This window comes from Oncorhynchus masou, unplaced genomic scaffold (assembly GCF_036934945.1).
Source record: "Oncorhynchus masou masou isolate Uvic2021 unplaced genomic scaffold, UVic_Omas_1.1 unplaced_scaffold_3085, whole genome shotgun sequence".
NCBI lineage: Eukaryota > Metazoa > Chordata > Actinopteri > Salmoniformes > Salmonidae > Oncorhynchus > Oncorhynchus masou.
In genome coordinates, this window is record NW_027009503.1 from 5,001 (window position 1) to 21,509 (window position 16,509).

The 16,509-nt window shown below is 48.5% G+C and overlaps 1 protein-coding gene across 1 annotated transcript in view; it reads right to left on the bottom strand.

Moving 5' to 3' along the window:
- LOC135534156 (capZ-interacting protein-like) overlaps positions 1-14,179 on the bottom strand; it is a gene marked incomplete at its 3' end in the record, with an annotated part of 17,195 nt that extends 3,016 nt beyond the window's left edge. The window contains exons 1-3 of the mRNA XM_064961273.1: positions 14,054-14,179; positions 2,404-2,481; positions 2,027-2,131 (exon numbers count right to left, since the gene is read on the bottom strand). Coding sequence (XP_064817345.1) covers positions 2,027-2,131; positions 2,404-2,481; positions 14,054-14,164 — 294 coding nt within the window. The remainder of the gene's footprint in view (positions 1-2,026; positions 2,132-2,403; positions 2,482-14,053) is intronic.
- Between the last annotated feature and the right edge of the window lie 2,330 nt (positions 14,180-16,509).

Below are 16,509 nucleotides of genomic sequence, written 5' to 3' on the forward strand. Positions count from 1 at the left end.
GTTGACAAAATTTCTTAGCCAACTCAGTCTGTTTTGCCCCATATTACACCTCTACTGGTCTCTGAGTCAGACAGAGCACCGCTACTGGTCTCTGAGTCAGACAGAGTTCTCTAGAGCACCTCTACTGGTCTCTGAGTCAGACAGAGATCTCTAGAGCACCTCTACTGGTCTCTGAGTCAGACAGAGTTCTCTAGAGCACCTCTACTGGTCTCTGAGTCAGACAGAGATCTCTAGAGCACCTCTACTGGTCTCTGAGTCAGACAGAGATCTCTAGAGCACCTCTACTGGTCTCTGAGTCAGACAGAGTTCTCTAGAGCACCTCTACTGGTCTCTGAGTCAGACAGACAGAGTTCCCTAGAGCACCTCTACTGGTCTCTGAGTCAGACAGAGTTCTCTAGAGCACCTCTACTGGTCTCTGAGTCAGACAGAGTTCTCTAGAGCACCTCTACTGGTCTCTGAGTCAGACAGAGTTCTCTAGAGCACCTCTACTGGTCTCTGTGTCAGACAGAGCCCCTCTACTGGTCTCTGAGTCAGACAGACAGAGTTCTCTAGAGCACCTCTACTGGTCTCTGAGTCAGACAGAGATCTCTAGAGCACCTCTACTGGTCTCTGTGTCAGACAGAGTTCTCTAGAGCACCTCTACTGGTCTCTGAGTCAGACAGACAGAGTTCTCTAGAGCACCTCTACTGGTTTCTGTGTCAGACAGAGATCTCTAGAGCACCTCTACTGGTCTCTGAGTCAGACAGAGCACCTCTACTGGTCTCTGAGTCAGACAGAGCACCTCTACTGGTCTCTGAGTCAGACAGAGTTCCCTAGAGCACCTCTACTAGTCTCTGAGTCAGACAGAGATCTCTAGAGCACCTCTACTGGTCTCTGAGTCAGACAGAGTTCTCTAGAGCACCTCTACTGGTCTCTGAGTCAGACAGAGCACCTCTACTGGTCTCTGAGTCAGACAGAGCACCTCTACTGGTCTCTGAGTCAGACAGGGTTCCCTAGAGCACCTCTACTGGTCTCTGAGTCAGACAGAGCACCTCTACTGGTCTCTGAGTTAGACAGAGCACCTCTACTGGTCTCTGAGTCAGACAGAGATCTCTAGAGCACCTCTACTGGTCTCTGAGTCAGACAGAGCACCTCTACTGGTCTCTGAGTCAGACAGAGATCTCTAGAGCACCTCTACTGGTCTCTGAGTCAGACAGAGCACCTCTACTGGTCTCTGAGTCAGACAGAGATCTCTAGAGCACCTCTACTGGTCTCTGAGTCAGACAGAGCACCTCTACTGGTCTCTGAGTCAGACAGAGATCTCTAGAGCACCTCTACTGGTCTCTGAGTCAGACAGAGCACCTCTACTGGTCTCTGAGTCAGACAGAGATCTCTAGAGCACCTCTACTGGTCTCTGAGTCAGACAGAGCACCTCTACTGGTCTCTGAGTCAGACAGAGATCTCTAGAGCACCTCTACTGGTCTCTGAGTCAGACAGAGCACCTCTACTGGTCTCTGAGTCAGACAGAGATCTCTAGAGCACCTCTACTGGTCTCTGAGTCAGACAGAGCACCTCTACTGGTCTCTGAGTCAGACAGAGATCTCTAGAGCACCTCTACTGGTCTCTGAGTCAGACAGAGCACCTCTACTGGTCTCTGAGTCAGACAGAGATCTCTAGAGCATTTAGAATAAACATGCAGAGTAGAAAGTTGGCTTCAGATTTTGACCGCAAGACAAGGATGAGGATATCCTGTTTCTTAAGAGAAGCCTAAACTCAGACACGGTGAACAAGGCTAAAACATGCCAACTCAGAGAGATAAAGCCTTGGTTGTTTCCTGCTACAACATCTACTAAAAGGTTTCACTTTGTTTTGAGGAAAATTTAAAAAAAACTATTCTGTAAGAGAGATTTGAAAGTGCAAACAAAAGCTGGTACCAGATCTTAACATGTTTTTTGTTTTTGTCAACTTCTCAAACTTTATCTTTGTCAGATCTGAGACCAGCTAGGCCAAGACATGGACAGCAACGCACAGACAGTGATACACTGACCTGCAACTTCTCGATGAGAGGGGAACTCTTGAAAGTCTTCATCTTGAATTTGGGGGGGTGTGGAGAGACGATGCTGGGGGGGTGTGGAGAGACGATGCTGGGTTTCTATGGACACGACAGACACCAAAGAGTTAGAGACGGTTGCCACCAGAAGGCCAAGATAGTGACGACAGAAACAGACCACTAGAACGAAATCCCCAGAAAGAAGACAACTAACAGACCAAAAACATCACTCAGGCACGCTTGACATTTAAAGGTAATTTTCAGGCCTTTGTTTCAAAAAGGGGAATTTCCTTGTAGCCAAATCAGCATTTTCCATTATTTCATAATTGCAACATGACATTTTATGTCTAAAACAGAAAGTTGACAACTTGTACCTCCAGTTCCCCGTGGTCATGTTTCACGTCGTGAAGCTGCAGGGAGCACGGAGGAGGCCTCCTTTTAACAGGCTTCCTCTGCAACACAATGACAGAATAGTTAATGACATACAAATACAGGCATTCAGATACAAATACAGGCATTCAGATACAAATACAGGCATTCAGATACAAATACAGGCATTCAGATACAAATACAGGCATTCAGATACAAATACAGGCATTCAGATACAAATACAGGCATTCAGATACAAATACAGGCATTCAGATACAAATACAGGCATTCAGATACAAATACAGGCATTCAGATACAAATACAGGCATTCTGGCATTGGTAACCTCTATACTAGTGTTGTCACGATACCAGGATTAGTATCACAGTATAATACAGTGCAAACTACATTGCTACAGATGCCGGTCTGATACCCGTGCCAGCCGCGACCGGGAGACCCATGAGGCGACGGTGGGTTTTTGGTTTCTCTCTCTAAAAACAGAAAAAAATCATTCTAAATAACAAACTGCCTTTATTTACAAATTAGTAATAATGTTTCAGCCCATGTTGAAGAATTGCCTTTTTCTCACTCACTCTAGGTAATTTGAAATCAAAATAATCTCCAAAATAGGGTTATTTTTTTAAACAAAGCGATTATTATTATTATTATCATTAATTAATTTAGAATTATATAAAAGCCCCTTAGATATTCATTTAGAATCCTCCAATCCTTTAAATCTAATTATTGGCGGAGAGTCACCTTATTGGTAAAAAAAATGATATACTGTTGGCCTACCTTAGGTGACATGAGTCTCTCTAGTGTAGAGTAATGTGCTGTTAAAAGTGGTGAAGGTCTTATTTATTTAAAGAGTTTATTGAAGTTAGAAGCAACAGGATTTGAAGCAATAGCCTACCCGCTGTGGTCAACCATTTCAGCACCGTTTCACGCTGCTCTGAGACAAGCATGGGGACTGGTCTTCAGTGAATCTCTATTTGGGTATTGGTTAGACTACAATTATGGTGTGGAAATGTTATGCTCTTAGCACTGTAGCCTACTCCCGACCATTACGTTGTACAGCGCCATATGGGGTTTTGTTTTTCTTGGAATAGAAACACAATAATATTAATCAAAATAATTAAGCTACATTTCTTAAAATCAATCCCATATACTATGTTCTTACAAAAAAAAGGTTTTCAATTCTCTAGTACAACCACTATTGAAGGCTTGTCAAATGCTTCTCAAAGATGCCCCCTAGTGGTCAAACTAGCACTAACTAGCATTAATGGTAACAATGGCTGACAATTAAATAACGTGCCATAGAATTCTGCGGCAGCCTTCAAGGTGTGCTGCAGTATGACGCAACTTTTACAGGAAGAACCACGATGCCGTCACAATACTCAATACTAAAACGATACCACGGGAACATCAGAAGGTGTATTAGCCAAAGTCATAGAATGGCTGATTGATTGATCCAGACAGATCTTTTCAGTTCAATACATTTGAAATGTTTGATGACAATTTTTCCAGAGAGAGACAGCCATGTATGGATAAATGAATCAATTATACAATCAATTTGACTTTTTTTTTTTTTTTTTTTTTTTACCAATCTAACTACATAATATTATGGTCCTAATTTATTTGGATGGTAAATCTCGATCTATTGATAAAGTGGATAAATAAAAGGTGTTGAAAATACAGGTGAATCCCTATTCAGTAGGAGTGTGTGGGTGCAGGGAGTTATTGGGCTCATTTCATGGTGCTACAGATGAGACTTTCCATACAGGGACGTATTTTACTGTTACTGATCAACAACTTTTTTTTTAAATAAAAGTGTGCGCTGTCTCTTTAAGACCCAATGATGTAATGCACACAGCGAGTATTGAGACCCCACCTCTTCCTGGTGAGAGACAGTACTGAGACCCCACCTCTTCCTGGTGAGAGACAGTACTGAGACCCCACCTCTTCCTGGTGAGAGACAGTACTGAGACCCCACCTCTTCCTGGTGAGTAACAGTACTGAGACCCCACCTCTTCCTGGTGAGAGACAGTACTGAGACCCCACCTCTTCCTGGTGAGAGACAGTACTGAGACCCCACCTCTTCCTGGTGAGAGACAGTACTGAGACCCCACCTCTTCCTGGTGAGAGACAGTACTGAGACCCCACCTCTTCCTGGTGAGTAACAGTACTGAGACCCCACCTCTTCCTGGTGAGAGACAGTACTGAGACCCCACCTCTTCCTGGTGACAGACAGTACTGAGACCCCACCTCTTCCTGGTGAGAGACAGTACTGAGACCCCACCTCTTCCTGGTGAGAGACAGTACTGAGACCCCACCTCTTCCCGGTGAGAGACAGTACTGAGACCCCACCTCTTCCCGGTGAGAGACAGTACTGAGACCCCACCTCTTCCCGGTGAGAGACAGTACTGAGACCCCACCTCTTCCCGGTGAGAGACAGTACTGAGACCCCACCTCTTCCCGGTGAGAGACAGTACTGAGACCCCACCTCTTCCCGGTGACAGACAGTACTGAGACCCCACCTCTTCCTGGTGAGAGACAGTACTGAGACCCCACCTCTTCCTGGTGAGAGACAGTACTGAGACCCCACCTCTTCCTGGTGAGAGACAGTACTGAGACCACACCTCTTCCTGGTGAGAGATAGCACTGAGACCCCACCTCTTCCTGGTGAGAGACAGTATTGAGACCCCACCTCTTCCTGGTGAGAGACAGTACTGAGACCCCACCTCTTCCTGGTGAGAGACAGTACTGAGACCCCACCTCTTCCTGGTGAGAGACAGTACTGAGACCCCACCTCTTCCTGGTGAGAGACAGTACTGAGACCCCACCTCTTCCTGGTGAGAGACAGTACTGAGACCCCACCTCTTCCTGGTGAGAGACAGTACTGAGACCCCACCTCTTCCTGGTGAGTAACAGTACTGAGACCCTACCTCTTCCCGGTGAGAGACAGTACTGAGACCCCACCTCTTCCTGGTGAGACACAGTACTGAGACCCCACCTCTTCCTGGTGAGAGACAGTACTGAGACCCCACCTCTTCCTGGTGAGAGACAGTACTGAGACCCCACCTCTTCCTGGTGAGAGACAGTACTGAGACCCCACCTCTTCCTGGTGACAGACAGTACTGAGACCCCACCTCTTCCTGGTGAGAGACAGTACTGAGACCCCACCTCTTCCTGGTGAGAGACAGTACTGAGACCCCACCTCTTCCTGGTGAGAGACAGTACTGAGACCCCACCTCTTCCTGGTGAGAGACAGTACTGAGACCCCACCTCTTCCTGGTGACAGACAGTACTGAGACCCCACCTCTTCCTGGTGAGAGACAGTACTGAGACCCCACCTCTTCCTGGTGAGAGACAGTACTGAGACCCCACCTCTTCCTGGTGAGAGACAGTACTGAGACCCCACCTCTTCCTGGTGAGAGACAGTACTGAGACCCCACCTCTTCCTGGTGAGAGACAGTACTGAGACCCCACCTCTTCCTGGTGACAGTACTGAGACCCCACCTCTTCCTGGTGAGAGACAGTACTGAGTACTGAACGAGAGGAGAGATGTGACTGAGGCAAGGGCGAGGTAGTGAATGAATTACAATTTTGGGCAACGACTATAGTTTTTAAGTGACAATCAGCATACTTTGCGTTATGGTTCTGCATATTATCACAAACAAAGTAAAAGGGTAGTGAATTGATGTTAGCTTCAGCTGCAAGCTAGCAAGGAAAGTTAGCCTAGGAAGCTGGGAGCTACCGGTTTCTTCTGTTCTTGCATTGTAAAGTCTTCTGGTGAACAGAAATGAACAATTGCAAAATTTCTACATGTTGCATTGTTCAAGTGTGTTCAATTCTGTGTAGTATGAGAGAGGAGATAACATGGTACAGTCCAGACTACCAGAGGTTCCTCAGGACAGACTAGAGTCAGTGTGAGAGGGGAGATAACATGGTACAGTCCAGACTAGAGTCAGTATGAGAGAGGAGATAACATGGTACAGTCCAGACTAGAGTCAGTATGAGAGAGGAGATAACATGGTACAGTCCAGACTCCCAGTGGTTCCTCAGGACAGACTAGAGTCAGTGTGAGAGGGGAGATAACATGGTACAGTCCAGACTCCCAGTGGTTCCTCAGTCCAGACTAGAGTCAGTATGAGAGAGGAGATAACATGGTACAGTCCAGACTAGAGGCAGTATGAGAGAGGAGATAACATGGTACAGTCCAGACTCCCAGTGGTTCCTCAGGACAGACTAGAGTCAGTATGAGAGAGGAGATAACATGGTACAGTCCAGACTCCCAGTGGTTCCTCAGGACAGACTAGAGTCAGTATGAGAGAGGAGATAACATGGTACAGTCCAGACTAGTCAGTATGAGAGAGGAGATAACATGGTACAGTCCAGACTCCCAGTGGTTCCTCAGGACAGACTAGAGTCAGTATGAGAGAGGAGATAACATGGTACAGTCCAGACTCCCAGTGGTTCCTCAGGACAGACTAGAGTCAGTATGAGAGAGGAGATAACATGGTACAGTCCAGACTCCCAGTGGTTCCTCAGGACAGACTAGTCAGTATGAGAGAGGAGATAACATGGTACAGTCCAGACTCCCAGAGGTTCCTCAGGACAGACTAGAGTCAGTATGAGAGAGGAGATAACATGGTACAGTCCAGACTCCCAGTGGTTCCTCAGGACAGACTAGAGTCAGTATGAGAGGGGAGATAACATGGTACAGTCCAGACTCCCAGTGGTTCCTCAGGACAGACTAGAGTCAGTATGAGAGAGGAGATAACATGGTACAGTCCAGACTCCTAGTGGTTCCTCAGGACAGACTAGTCAGTATGAGAGGGGAGATAACATGGTACAGTCCAGACTCCCAGAGGTTCCTCAGGACAGACTAGAGTCAGTATGAGAGAGGAGATAACATGGTACAGTCCAGACTCCCAGTGGTTCCTCAGGACAGACTAGAGTCAGTATGAGAGAGGAGATAAGAGTTCATTTCAGCCTATGCCTCCCTCCAGTCCCTCGACTTCCTGGCACTGACGGAAACATGGATCACCACAGATAACACTGCTACTCCTACTGCTCTCTCTTCGTCCGCCCACGTGTTCTCGCACACCCCGAGAGCTTCTGGTCAGCGGGGTGGTGGCACCGGGATCCTCATCTCTCCCAAGTGGTCATTCTCTCTCTCTCCCCTTACCCATCTATCTATCGCCTCCTTTGAATTCCATGCTGTCACAGTTACCAGCCCTTTCAAGCTTAACATTCTTATCATTTATCGCCCTCCAGGTTCCCTCGGAGAGTTCATCAATGAGCTTGATGCCTTGATAAGCTCCTTTCCTGAGGACGGCTCACCTCTCACAGTCCTGGGCGACTTTAACCTCCCCACGTCTACCTTTGACTCATTCCTCTCTGCCTCCTTCTTTCCACTCCTCTCCTCTTTTGACCTCACCCTCTCACCTTCCCCCCTACTCACAAGGCAGGCAATACGCTCGACCTCATCTTTACTAGATGCTGTTCTTCCACTAACCTCACTGCAACTCCCCTCCAAGTCTCCGACCACTACCTTGTATCCTTTTCCCTCTCGCTCTCATCCAACACTTCCCACACTGCCCCTACTCGGATGGTATCGCGCCGTCCCAACCTTCGCTCTCTCTCCCCGCTACTCTTTCCTCTTCCATCCTTTCATCTCTTCCCTCTGCTCATACCTTCTCCAACCTTTCTCCTGACTCTGCCTCCTCAACCCTCCTCTCTTCCCTTTCTGCATCCTTTGACTCTCTATGTCCCCTATCCTCCAGGCCGGCTCGGTCCTCCCCTCCCGCTCCGTGGCTCGATGACTCATTGCGAGCTCACAGAACAGAGCTCCGGGCAGCCGAGCGGAAATGGAGGAAAACTCGCCTCCCTGCGGACCTGGCATCCTTTCACTCCCTCCTCTCTACATTTTCCTCCTCTGTCTCTGCTGCTAAAGCCACTTTCTACCACTCTAAATTCCAAGCATCTGCCTCTAACCCTAGGAAGCTCTTTGCCACCTTCTCCTCCCTCCTGAATCCTCCCCCCCCCCCCTCCTCCCTCTCTGCAGATGACTTCGTCAACCATTTTGAAAAGAAGGTCGACGACATCCGATCCTCGTTTGCTAAGTCAAACGACACCGCTGGTTCTGCTCACACTGCCCTACCCTGTGCTCTGACCTCTTTCTCCCCTCTCTCTCCAGATGAAACCTCGCTTCTTGTGGACGGCCGCCCAACAACCTGCCCGCTCGACCCTATCCCCTCTCTCTCCTCCAGACCATTTCCGGGGACCTTCTCCTTACCTCACCTCGCTCATCAACTCATCCCTGACCGCTGGCTACGTCCCTTCCGTCTTCAAGAGAGCGAGAGTTGCACCCCTTCTGAAGAAACCTACACTCGATCCCTCCGATGTCAACAACTACAGACCAGTATCCCTTCTTTCTTTCTCTCCAAAACTCTTGAACGTGCCGTCCTTGGCCAGCTCTCCCGCTATCTCTCTCAGAATGACCTTCTTGATCCAAATCAGTCAGGTTTCAAGACTAGTCATTCAACTGAGACTGCTCTTCTCTGCATCACGGAGGCGCTCCGCACTGCTAAAGCTAACTCTCTCTCCTCTGCTCTCATCCTTCTAGACCTATCGGCTGCCTTCGATACTGTGAACCATCAGATCCTCCTCTCCACCCTCTCCGAGTTGGGCATCTCGGCGGGCCCACGCTTGGATTGCGTCCTACCTGACAGGTCGCTCCTACCAGGTGGCGTGGCGAGAATCTGTCTCCTCGCCACGCGCTCTCACCACTGGTGTCCCCCAGGGCTCTGTTCTAGGCCCTCTCCTATTCTCGCTATACACCAAGTCACTTGGCTCTGTCATAACCTCACATGGTCTCTCCTATCATTGCTATGCAGACGACACACAATTAATCTTCTCCTTTCCCCCTTCTGATGACCAGGTGGCTAATCGCATCTCTGCATGTCTGGCAGACATATCAGTGTGGATGACGGATCACCACCTCAAGCTGAACCTCGGCAAGACGGAGCTGCTCTTCCTCCCGGGGAAGGACTGCCCGTTCCATGATCTCGCCATCACGGTTGACAACTCCATTGTGTCCTCCTCCCAGAGCGCTAAGAACCTTGGCGTGATCCTGGACAACACCCTGTCGTTCTCAACCAACATCATGGCGGTGGCCCGTTCCTGTAGGTTCATGCTCTACAACATCCGCAGAGTACGACCCTGCCTCACACAGGAAGCGGCGCAGGTCCTAATCCAGGCACTTGTCATCTCCCGTCTGGATTACTGCAACTCGCTGTTGGCTGGGCTCCCTGCCTGTGCCATTAAACCCCTACAACTCATCCAGAACGCCGCAGCCCGTCTGGTGTTCAACCTTCCCAAGTTCTCTCACGTCACCCCGCTCCTCCGCTCTCTCCACTGGCTTCCAGTTGAAGCTCGCATCCGCTACAAGACCATGGTGCTTGCCTACGGAGCTGTGAGGGGAACGGCACCGCAGTACCTCCAGGCTCTGATCAGGCCCTACACCCAAGCAAGGGCACTGCGTTCATCCACCTCTGGCCTGCTCGCCTCCCTACCATTGAGGAAGTACAGTTCCCGCCAGCCCAGTCAAAACTGTTCGCTGCTCTGGCCCCCCAATGGTGGAACAAACTCCCTCACGACGCCAGGACAGCGGAGTCAATCACCACCTTCCGGAGACACCTGAAACCCCACCTCTTCAAGGAATACCTAGGATAGGATAAGTAATCCTTCTCACCACCCCCCCCCTTAATGATTTAGATGCACTATTGTAAAGTGGCTGTTCCACTGGATGTCAGAAGGTGAATTCAACAATTTGTAAGTCGCTCTGGATAAGAGCGTCTGCTAAATGACTTAAATGTAAATGTAAATGTAATAACATGGTACAGTCCAGACTAGAGTCAGTATGAGAGAGGAGATAACATGGTACAGTCCAGACTAGAGTCAGTATGAGAGAGGAGATAACATGGTACAGTCCAGACTCCCAGTGGTTCCTCAGGACAGACTAGAGTCAGTATGAGAGGGGAGATAACATGGTACAGTCCAGACTCCCAGTGGTTCCCCAGGACAGACTAGAGTCAGTATGAGAGAGGAGATAACATGGTACAGTCCAGACTAGAGGCAGTATGAGAGAGGAGATAACATGGTACAGTCCAGACTCCCAGTGGTTCCTCAGGACAGACTAGAGTCAGTATGAGAGGGGAGATAACATGGTACAGTCCAGACTAGAGTCAGTATGAGAGGGGAGATAACATGATACAGTCCAGACTCCCAGTGGTTCCTCAGGACAGACTAGAGTCAGTATGAGAGAGGAGATAACATGGTACAGTCCAGACTCCCAGTGGTTCCTCAGGACAGACTAGAGTCAGTATGAGAGAGGAGATAACATGGTACAGTCCAGACTAGAGGCAGTATGAGAGAGGGAGATAACATGGTACAGTCCAGACTAGAGTCAGTATGAGAGGGAGATAACATGGTACAGTCCAGACTAGAGTCAGTATGAGAGGGAGATAACATGGTACAGTCCAGACTAGAGTCAGTATGAGAGGGAGATAACATGGTACAGTCCAGACTAGAGTCAGTATGAGAGGAGATAACATGGTACAGTCCAGACTAGAGTCAGTATGAGAGAGGAGATAACATGGTACAGTCCAGACTCCCAGTGGTTCCTCAGGACAGACTAGAGTCAGTATGAGAGAGGAGATAACATGGTACAGTCCAGACTCCCAGTGGTTCCTCAGGACAGACTAGAGTCAGTATGAGAGGGGAGATAACATGGTACAGTCCAGACTCCCAGTGGTTCCTCAGGACAGACTAGAGTCAGTATGAGAGGGGAGATAACATGGTACAGTCCAGACTAGAGGCAGTATGAGAGAGGAGATAACATGGTACAGTCCAGACTCCCAGTGGTTCCTCAGGACAGACTAGAGTCAGTATGAGAGAGGAGATAACATGGTACAGTCCAGACTAGAGTCAGTATGAGAGGGGAGATAACATGGTACAGTCCAGACTAGAGTCAGTATGAGAGGGGAGATAACATGGTACAGTCCAGACTATAGTCAGTATGAGAGGGGAGATAACATGGTACAGTCCAGACTCCCAGTGGTTCCTCAGGACAGACTAGAGTCAGTATGAGAGAGGAGATAACATGGTACAGTCCAGACTCCCAGTGGTTCCTCAGGACAGACTAGAGTCAGTATGAGAGAGGAGATAACATGGTACAGTCCAGACTAGAGGCAGTATGAGAGGGGAGATAACATGGTACAGTCCAGACTAGAGGCAGTATGAGAGAGGAGATAACATGGTACAGTCCAGACTCCCAGTGGTTCCTCAGGACAGACTAGAGTCAGTATGAGAGAGGAGATAACATGGTACAGTCCAGACTAGAGGCAGTATGAGAGAGGAGATAACATGGTACAGTCCAGACTCCCAGTGGTTCCTCAGGACAGACTAGAGTCAGTATGAGAGAGGAGATAACATGGTACAGTCCAGACTCCCAGTGGTTCCTCAGGACAGACTAGAGTCAGTATGAGAGGGGAGATAACATGGTACAGTCCAGACTCCCAGTGGTTCCTCAGGACAGACTAGAGTCAGTATGAGAGGGGAGATAACATGGTACAGTCCAGACTCCCAGTGGTTCCTCAGGACAGACTAGAGTCAGTATGAGAGGGGAGATAACATGGTACAGTCCAGACTAGAGTCAGTATGAGAGAGGAGATAACATGGTACAGTCCAGACTAGAGTCAGTATGAGAGAGGAGATAACATGGTACAGTCCAGACTCCCAGTGGTTCCTCAGGACAGACTAGAGTCAGTATGAGAGAGGAGATAACATGGTACAGTCCAGACTCCCAGTGGTTCCTCAGGACAGACTAGAGTCAGTATGAGAGGGGAGATAACATGGTACAGTCCAGACTCCCAGTGGTTCCTCAGGACAGACTAGAGGCAGTATGAGAGAGGAGATAACATGGTACAGTCCAGACTCCCAGTGGTTCCTCAGGACAGACTAGAGGCAGTATGAGAGAGGAGATAACATGGTACAGTCCAGACTAGAGTCAGTATGAGAGGGGAGATAACATGGTACAGTCCAGACTAGAGTCAGTATGAGAGGGGAGATAACATGGTACAGTCCAGACTAGAGTCAGTATGAGAGGGGAGATAACATGGTACAGTCCAGACTCCCAGTGGTTCCTCAGGACAGACTAGAGTCAGTATGAGAGGGGAGATAACATGGTACAGTCCAGACTACCAGAGGTTCCTCAGGACAGACTAGAGTCAGTATGAGAGGGGAGATAACATGGTACAGTCCAGACTAGAGTCAGTATGAGAGGGGAGATAACATGGTACAGTCCAGACTAGAGTCAGTATGAGAGGGGAGATAACATGGTACAGTCCAGACTACCAGAGGTTCCTCAGGACAGACTAGAGTCAGTATGAGAGGGGAGATAACATGGTACAGTCCAGACTAGAGTCAGTATGAGAGGGGAGATAACATGGTACAGTCCAGACTCCCAGTGGTTCCTCAGGACAGACTAGAGTCAGTATGAGAGAGGAGATAACATGGTACAGTCCAGACTCCCAGTGGTTCCTCAGGACAGACTAGAGGCAGTATGAGAGGGGAGATAACATGGTACAGTCCAGACTAGAGTCAGTATGAGAGAGGAGATAACATGGTACAGTCCAGACTCCCAGTGGTTCCTCAGGACAGACTAGAGTCAGTATGAGAGGGAGATAACATGGTACAGTCCAGACTCCCAGTGGTTCCTCAGGACAGACTAGAGTCAGTATGAGAGAGGAGTTAACATGGTACAGTCCAGACTCCCAGTGGTTCCTCAGGACAGACTAGAGTCAGTATGAGAGAGGAGATAACATGGTACAGTCCAGACTAGAGTCAGTATGAGAGAGGAGATAACATGGTACAGTCCAGACTCCCAGTGGTTCCTCAGGACAGACTAGAGTCAGTATGAGAGAGGAGATAACATGGTACAGTCCAGACTAGAGTCAGTATGAGAGAGGAGATAACATGGTACAGTCCAGACTCCCAGTGGTTCCTCAGGACAGACTAGAGTCAGTATGAGAGAGGAGATAACATGGTACAGTCCAGACTCCCAGTGGTTCCTCAGGACAGACCAGAGTCAGTATGAGAGAGGAGATAACATGGTACAGTCCAGACTCCTAGTGGTTCATCAGTCCAGACTAGAGTCAGTATGAGAGAGGAGATAACATGGTACAGTCCAGACTAGAGGCAGTATGAGAGAGGAGATAACATGGTACAGTCCAGACTACCAGAGGTTCCTCAGGACAGACCAGAGCTAGCAATGAGTCCAGGTGGACCAGGCACGGTGTCCCACGCTTTAAAGGGGACATCGGCTGCGCTGACAGACTTGATACTCTCTCAATCAATAGACAACGTGAGACACATTTAATAAAAAATATCCAAAGTAACAAAAATGATTGTACCAAACCATTTTTTTTGTTCTTCATGTTTTAGTATTTTAAAAGTACAGAAGTTTTGAGTATACAAATCAATACCATTAACCAAATCAATACCATTAACCATCAACGACAGAGAAGGAGACAGACAGACATGACAACTTTACCACAGAACTAGAATGAGAAGCTATTTAGGAACTGTACCTCGTCGTGCGGAGTCGGCGTCGGCGTGACGTGATCTTTGAATCTCCCGGCCAACTCGGCCACCGAAGGCTTGACCAGTGAGTCCTTCTGAAACACGAAAAGGTCATACATTCAGCAACATAGAAACACCGTCACGAACATTACCTTTGGCATCGCCGCGAGCCGAGAAAGTACTCTGGACCCCGGGGCCTTCCGTTGAGGAGAAGGAGGTCCAACCTTCTGGATTTTCCTCGGAAGCATTTTGATCTCTCCCCGAATACAATCACAGCTCTGTATTCATTTAACATTACATTTAAGTCATTTTACAATAGTGCATCTAAATCATTTAAGGGGGGTGAGAAGGATTACTTTATCCTATCCTAGGTATTCCTCTTCAAGGAATACCTAGGATAGGATAAAGTAATCCTTCTCACCCCCCCCCCTTAAATGATTTAGATGCACTATAGTAAAGTGGCTGTTCCACTGGATGTCATAAGGTGAATTCACCAATTTGTAAGTCGCTCTGGATAAGAGCGTCTGCCAAATGACTTAAATGTAATGTTAAATGAATACAGAGCTGTGATTGTGGTTCTATCTGTCCACAGGAAGAGAGACACAGCTGGCCAACATCATACTGCTGCATCCGCCTGGGACATGACATCAGGGTCTTTGTCTTGGCCTTCAGCCTTATCATCTTAGCACTGGTTGTGTTGGCCTCTCTCTCTCTCTCTCCCTCTCTCTCCCTCTCTCTCCCTCTCTCTCTCTCCCTCTCTCTCTCTCTCTCTCTCTCCCTCTCTCTCCCTCCCTCCCTCTCCCTCCCCCTCTCCCTCTCCCTCCCTCCCTCCCTCCCTCTCCTTCTCCCTCTCTCTCTCTCTCTCTCTCTCTCTCTCTCTCTCTCTCTCCCTCCCTCCCTCCCTCCCTCCCTCTCTCTCTCTCTCTCTCTCTCTCTCTCCCTCCCTCTCTCTCTCTCTCTCTCTCATTATTTTCTCTCAGCTGCCCCTCCTCCTCCTCCTCTCCCCCTCTACAGTCCCACTACTCCCATGCTGATTTCTGGGTCTGACTCCTCAATGTTTTCTCTGTTCTCATCTGATGGCTGTTAGGTCATTCCTGTACAGCAGGGAGTGATACGGTGGTCTCTGTTTGGTGACCGAAGGCCTGGAGAGGCTTGAACGTACCCCAGCATGTATTGTTTCTGCCCCAAATGGTACCCTATTCCCATCATAGTGCACTATGTAGGTGCCATTTGAGACTCAATCTACATCTTCAAAAACACAAGACTACTGTTGTCCATTTAGATTCCCAGTTCCCATAACTGATAGCACAAGCTCAGAGTGTTTTGGAGGCTTTTGATTGGCCAAGTTGTTTGTAGCATGAAAGGGAATGTGAATTGTTGAAAAATCTCTCTGCCTGTTAGAGAACGGCCTTGAGCTCTCTCTGCCTGTTAGAGAACGGCCTTGAGCTCTCTCTGCCTGTTAGAGAACGGCCTTGAGCTCTCTCTGCCTGTTAGAGAACGGCCTTGAGCTCTCTCTGCCTGTTAGAGAACGGCCTTGAGCTCTCTCTAGTCCATGAGTTCTGTTCACGGAAACACATATCTCCCACCACATTCTTAACAACAGTCCCAGATATACACACAACATTCCACTTTAATCACACTTTATTTTTCTTCTCTCCCCATTCCTCCCCCTCTCTCTCCCCTTCCATCTCTCCCCCTATCCTCCTCTCTCAGAATGACATCACCCACATCTCTCCCTCCACCCAGTTGTATTACGCCATCATGGACTGACTGACTGAAGACTGGAGAGAGAGAGAGAGAGAGAGAGAGAGAGAGAGAGAGAGAGAGAGAGAGAGAGAGAGGAGAGAGAGGGAGAGAGAGAGACAGAGAGAGATAAAGAGAGTGTGTGTGCGTGTGTTAATGCCACTCAGTGCCTCCCTCTCTGGGTCTGGTCCACAACCCAGTCCTGAGCCTGATGTTTTTTCCCTCCCTGAGATATCTAGCTCACTGGGAGACCCCCCCGGGACCCCCCCAGCTCACTGGGAGACCCCCCAGCTCACTGGGAGACCCCCCAGCCTCAACCTTTATTCAGTGGCACCTGATTGTTGAACACGGTTCCTGTGTGTGTGGAAAACTAAGCTCCTCTATAGTTCAGACCTGAGAGACAAAAACAACAAGGAGAAACTGTTTTATTCAACATTCAGTTAGTTGTTCTGATTGGACTGACGCAGAGCTGGAGGGGTTCTGACAACAAGCACAGGAATAGAGTGGTGTACTATAGCCCACACACGCCATTCAGAGACAGAGCCTCGTGTTCGCTCTATAAAGTCATAGATTATTTCTGTAAGACAACCAACCCAGTTATAGATTAACTTTGTTTCAGTCAGCTGATACTCAGCTGAGCTCTGGCGAAGAACAGAAGAGGAGAAGATAACAGAGGAGAACAGAGAGGAGAGCAGAGGAGAAGAGGAGAACAGAGGAGAAC